At 44.5% G+C, this 6784-nt stretch overlaps 1 protein-coding gene across 1 annotated transcript in view; it reads left to right on the top strand.

Moving 5' to 3' along the window:
• Positions 1-452: 452 nt before the first annotated feature.
• The window catches only part of LOC142251718 (mucin-3A-like), a 22639-nt gene continuing 16307 nt past the window's right edge, over positions 453-6784 (top strand). Inside the window, exons 1-2 of the mRNA XM_075324775.1 lie at positions 453-666; positions 756-854. Of these exons, the coding sequence (XP_075180890.1) occupies positions 453-666; positions 756-854 (313 nt within the window). The remainder of the gene's footprint in view (positions 667-755; positions 855-6784) is intronic.

Raw genomic sequence — 6784 nt, 5'->3', positions numbered from 1 at the left:
AGAATACAGCCCATACTACAACTGAGAGGATTGTGCCTATAGTAACTGAGAATACAGCCCATACTACAACTGAGAGGATTGTGCCTATAGTAACTGAGAATACAGCTCATACTACAACTGAGCGTATTGTGCCTATAGTAACTGAGAATACAGCGTATACTACAACTGAGCGTATTGTGCCTATAGTAACTGAGAATACAGCGTATACTACAACTGAGCGTATTGTGCCTATAGTAACTGAGAATACAGCCCATACTACAACTGAGCGTATTGTGCCTATAGTAACTGAGAATACAGCGTATACTACAACTGAGCGTATTGTGCCTACAGTAACTGAGAATACAGCGTATACTACAACTGAGCGTATTGTGCCTATAGTGACTGAGAATACAGCGTATACTACACCTACTGTAATAAATCATAATACAGTCTATACTTCCACCATCCGGCCTATGAGCAATGCTTCAGGTCCCAGTGTTAGTGAAGGCACAATCCATTCTACAACTATTAGGACTCATCTGACTGTGAGCGGGAATATAACCCATACAACTGAGGCCCGTACTCCGAGGCATGAAACCGTCCATCCTACAACCAGGAGAACCGTCCCGACCACCAATGCGACTACCAGCCACGTTCCAGCCACGACTGAAGCCCTGACCACGGCAGGTGGGTGTGATTGGCTGTTGTCGGTGACTTTTCCTCGGCTTTTTTCTCGGTCACAGTTTGATCTTCTCTCACGACTTTATTTTTTTCAGTTTGTTTGAATGGAGGGGATTTTAATGGAACGAGCTGCGTCTGCCGAGCACAGTTTGAAGGCCCTCGCTGTCAGTATTCAGAATCCTCCTTCAATATTAGTAAGTGATTGGAGAAACCTGTCAAACCGTCTAAAAAATTGTCTGTGTTCCCCGTAGTGACCAATCAAATCACAGCTTTCATTTTATATAGCGCTCTTAGTGGTCTTAATCAATGGTTCTCGCGGCTGCCGCTCCAGACGCTCGGCCAGCGAACCTCAGACTCCGAATGAAGATTCTGACTGATCAGGAAATCAATAGTTTACCCCTGGTACTGCCAGGATATCCGAACAGCATAATCCAGTAGATCCAAAAAGGAATCTTGCATTGGCTTACGCATTTCGGAGCCATTCTTATTTTTTGTTAGATACATATCTTCAGTCTCCGAATAATTCAGTGACAGGAAAAGCAGAAGGCCGCAGAAAAACAGCAATTTAAGCCCGGCCAGTGTAAGAGCATAAGCCAAAAAACGGATAACGTAACATATTTCACCACGCGTTTCAGAGTCCTTGTGATTCCTCCTAATCATTGCGCCATTTTTCTTTCTTGAAATTTAGGGGACTCGCTCGTTATTTGATATTTACCTGATGAAGGCGTCAGAACGACGTAAAAACGCGATGTACAAGTAAAGTTTCATCTTCTGATTTATTCCATTATATTTATTACTAGCTCCAGTGCCCGGCTCTGCCCGGGATAGTCACTGTCTCTCTCCCAGTCTCTGTCTGTGTGTCACTGTCTGTCTGTCTCTCTGTCTGTCTCTCTGTCTGTCTCTTTCCTTGTCTGTCTGTCTCTATCTCTGTGTCTGTCTCTATCTCTGTGTCTGTCTGTTTCTGTCTTTGCCCGTCTGTCTCTTTGCCCGTCTGTCTCTTTGCCCGCTGTCTCTTTGCCCAGCTGTCTCTTTCCAGGGCTGTCTCTTTCCAGGGCTGTCTCTTTCCAGGGCTGTCTCTTTCCAGGGCTGTCTCTTTGCCCGGTCTGTCTCTTTGCCCGGTCTGTCTCTTTGCCCGGTCTGTCTCTTTCTAGGCTGTCTCTTTCTAGGTCTGTCTCTTTGCTCGGCTGTCTCTTTCCCGGTCTCTCTCTTTCCCGGTCTGTCTCTTTCCCCATCTGTCTCTTTGCCCCATCTGTCTCTTTGCCCGGTCTGTCTCTTTGCCCGGTCTGTCTCTTTCCAGGTCTGCCTCTTTCCAGGTCTGTCTCTTTGTCGGGCTATCTCTTTGCCCAGCTGTCTCTTTCCAGTGCTGTCTCTTTCCAGGGCTGTCTCTGTCTGTGTCTGTCTGTCTTTTTCTGTCTCTCTCTCTATCCGTCTCCCCACCGACATCAGATTACCTCACACATAAGCTTCTTATACTAACAGTTTATTTTGTTCCTATAGCAACCACTGACAGTTGCTATTTATAGCCTGTAGCTCCCACCTCCATTCAGTTTAATAGAGGCAGGATTTTTGGAGAGTAAGTGTAAAGCGCGGGGTTAAATTTTCCCTCCCAAACATAGTCTATGACGTTCCCTGGGTCACATGGGGTTTCTGTGCAAAATGTCATGATTGTAAATGCGACGGTGTGGATTCCTTTAGCGGACATACACACACACACACACACACACACACACACACACACACACACATACACTCAGCTTTATATATTAGACTAGGTGTAGTACCTGGCGTTGCCCGGGATAGTAACTGTCTCTCTGTCTCTCTCCTAGTCTCTGTCTGTCTGTCTCTGTCTGTCTGTATCAGTCTCTCTGTCTGTCTCTATATCAGTCTCTCTGTTTATCTCTCTCTATCTCTGCGTCTGTCTCTGTCTGTCAGTCTCTTTCCCCATCTGTCTCATTCCAGATCTGTCTCTTTCCCCGTCTGTCTCATTCCCCGTCTGTCTCGTTCTCCGTCTGTCTCGTTCTCCGTCTGTCTCGTTCCCCGTCTGTCTCGTTCCCCGTCTGTCTCGTTCCCCGTCTGTCTCGTTCCCCGTCTGTCTCGTTCCCCGTCTGTCTTGTTCCCCGTCTGTCTCTTTCCAGGTCTGCCTCTTTCTCCATCTATCTCTTGCTCCGTCTGTCTCGTTCTCTCTCTGTCTCGTTCCCCGTCTGTCTCGTTCCCCGTCTGTCTCGATCCAGGTCTTTCTCGTTCCAGGTCTGTCTCTTTCCCCCTCTGTCTCTTTCCCTGTCTGTCTCTTTCCCTGTCTGTCTCTTTCCAGGTCTGTTTTGTTCCAGGTCTGTCTCTTTCCATGTCTGTTTCTTTCCCTGTTTGTCTCTTTCCCCATCTGTCTCTTTCCCTTTCTGTCTCTTTCCCTGTCTCTTCACTTGTCTCTTTCTCTTTCCCTGTCTCTTTACTTGTATCTGTCTCTTTCAATGTTTCTTTTCTTGTCTCTATCTCTTTCCCTGTCTGTCTCTTTCCCTGTCTGTCTCTGTCTGTCTGCCTCTGTCTGTCTCTTTGACTGTGTCTCTCTCTCTGTCTCTTTCTGTCTCTCTCTATTCATCTCCCCACTTATTACCCACACATAAGCTTCTTATACTAACAATATATTTTGTTCCTATAGAAACCACTCACAGCTGCTAATAATAACCTAATAGCTGGCAGCTCCATTGACTTTAATGGAGGCAGGTTTTTTGGAGAGTAACTAAATGGTGGTTTTAAAATTTCCTGTCAAAACATAGTCTATGACGTTCCCTGGGTCACATGGAGTGTCTGTGCAAAATTTCGTGATTGTAAATGAAATGGTGTGGATTCCTTTAGCGGACATACACACACACACACACACACACACACACATATACACACACACACACACGCACACACACATATACACATACACATACACACACACACATATACACATACACACACATACGCACACACACACACATACACACACACATACACACACACACATATACAACCACTTATATCCTTGAACCAAGAATATATATTTGATGCAAAACTTCCATAAAAATAAACTTTATTACATATAATAAAAAACACACATTTTTGGACTTAATGGCACTACAGGGTAGCAAGTGTACAAATATAACTCCCCCAAATTGGAGGAAAGGTGGGTTGGGGATCAGAAACAAATCTACCAGGTCTTCAATAAGTACTCCATTTCCTAATTACACAATTTCTTAAACTTGCAGATAACACCATAGCGTGATGCGCAACCATAAAGGCCACATAGGGGCAATACCTAGAAAAACTTCTCGTAGTAGGTCATAAATGGTTATATATGCCTGTATTGGTCAATCACAAATTCACAACCTTTATGTTCTTCCCTAATTGACCTTGATATTATCAGGTATACAATTCACTCATCCATAGGGCTATGAAAGCTAGAGGCTACAGATAGATCGATTTAAGATCAAAAATCTCACCTAGTGCATGAATGTCCTAAATATCTGTTAACCCCTCACAATTCCTCCATGGACTATTGAGTGCACTCACATATACTCATAATGGGGTGCAATCAGTGCTAAGCCAAGCCTCTATACCTCCCTGCAGATTTTACCAATCAAAATAACAAGAACAGGCCTCTAATAATAAATCATAAGAGGCTGTGTCTACCCAGATTCATGGCCACCAGTTACATCCCAATTGCTTGTTATAACAGCACACAAATAACAATCTATTCTCACAGAGGGATATACAGGTAATGGCTACAGAAAATGGGCTGTCTGGTAACAATAATCTCACCCAGTATACTAACTGCCTTAACCATCTACTAGTCCCTCCAAATTCCACCATGAGCTATTTAGTGAGCTTACAGACATACCTAATGTGCAAAGCCTGATATTAAACCATGCCTTAATGCATAGGGGTCATTCCCCACCTACCAATATCCCATGTAAGCTACCTTCAGTAGCACACCTCGCTAACAGCGATCATTTTTACTGCACAACTAGTAATATCAAACAATCGAGTACAGACCTGACCAGAGTAGCTTGCTCTCCACCCACCACGCCTCGACGCGTTTCACCGCCTAGGGCTTCCTCAGGAGGCTAATGCACACCCTGCTGAGCTCTCACCTTTTATATTCTGTTAAAATTGAGCACATATGGTGCATAATCGCATATCCGGCTCCACGCTATCATCGGCGCGGCCTGGTTCCAGTCGGAGGAGACTCCGGAAGTTGCCTCACCTCACTTCCGGCCTGGGGCGGGACGCGAGCAGGCCCGGCCACCATGGCAACGCGATGCCAAGGCTACCGAGCATGCGCGCGGCCCGCTTGTTATGGCCGTACTGAGAGGTAAGGAAATCTCCTCCCGGATACCAGCCGCGCTCAGCGTGGCTCACCAAGCAGCAGTCACCACCACATGTGTTCATAGAGTAAAGGAAGAATACTACGATCGAGGCCAATCATTCGCAGGTCTTATTACTATCTGATCTCATAAACATATTATCCAGAAACCGGATACAGAGGCTGCTTAATACCTAAAATAATGGGCTGTATGCATATTATAATGATAGTTTTACGGTAGCAAAAATGCACACAGGTTGTGTGTGCTCTCGGGGTTATTTACATTAGCAGGCCATTTGCAGCTACACACAAACAACAATTTACATATTCCTTACATGCTTATCATAGCCCCAAGCCAAATACATGTAATTTTACATCCCCAAACTGCACAAAAACCAGCCACCTTACAATAGGTTACCTCCCATATCCATTATCTATTAGTGATATCCCCTTACATATATTATACAACCCTATATAATTGCCTACTCATGACCAACCACCCGTACTAAATGCCCCACTTCACTAAATCTAAGGCCACTGTTGCCGCTGTTTACTGAGATGTACCTAATGTATCACCACAACCCTTAATCCTTCACCTACCAGGGGGAGATTACAAACAGGGGCCAGATTGATCATGGGGGGAGGCAAAACCCATGCACCTATAATTGAAAGAATCATGAATAACCACACATGATCCCACATCCAGAACAATGTCCAGTACATGGGATAACGCTAGACTTGATTGTAGGTCATTCCTTAGTAAGTCTTTCATTCTTTGATCACTTGATGAAATCCATAATGTTGCGACATTCATCCAACTTTATGGTCGCTCGACGCATAATGCTTCATAAATCAATCATCCAGTGCCGGTAGCTGTTTTTCCGATTCCAGGGTATTCACAATATATGTGCCAATTCCACCGATTAGGTACAGGATTCGCGCAATGCAATGACCTCAAGAAAAACAAGAATACAATTACGACTCAAGCAAGGTATGCCATCCTCTGTTGATAGAAACAGATCATGCCAAAAGAGTATAGAAATAACTAAAACAGTATAAAAAATTCAATTAAAAACAAGAGATCCCCCACAGGATAAGACATATGTTCACAAAAGGCGTTAAATCCAAAATTTTCATTTAGACCTTCGGGGGTCACAGTGCCCAGCCTATAGATCCACCGGCTTTCTAAGCGTGCGAGAGTTCTGCCAATGTCACCACCTCGTGCATCGATCCTAATTTGGTCGATGGCTTTTACACACAGCTGTCGAGAGTCGGAGTTGTGGCACTCCCTAAAATGTCGAGGGATGGTCTTCAATTTCTCGCTACTAGATGTTTCTTTTGAGTTTTTTATATCCCTGACGTGCTCACCCACTCTGACTTTTAACTCCCGGGTAGTCATACCTATATAAAGCAAGCCGCATGGACAGGAGGCTTGATATATAACTGCCTTAGAAGAGCAGGTTAAAAACGCCCTGATGACATATTCTCTGTTGTCCCTAGCTCCGCGGAAAGTTTTCGCTTTCCGCATATTGCTGCAAGCTTTGCACAATCCACACGGGTAAAATCCAATTGTTCCCACATTATGTTGATTCATTGTGGGATTGTAATGGCTACGCACAAGGTAGTCCCTCATATTTCTGGCCCGACGTGCCGTAACTAATGGGTATTCAGGAATAGTAGATCTCAGTGCTGAATCTGTTGCTAAGATTCCCCAATGTTTTTTACAGATCTCCACTATTTCCTTCCAACGGTTGTTATATGTTGTAATAAGACGGACCA

Source organism: Anomaloglossus baeobatrachus, chromosome 9 (genome assembly GCF_048569485.1).
Source record: "Anomaloglossus baeobatrachus isolate aAnoBae1 chromosome 9, aAnoBae1.hap1, whole genome shotgun sequence".
Taxonomy (NCBI): Eukaryota; Metazoa; Chordata; class Amphibia; order Anura; family Aromobatidae; genus Anomaloglossus; species Anomaloglossus baeobatrachus.
This window is presented reverse-complemented; position numbering and strand designations above follow the sequence as displayed.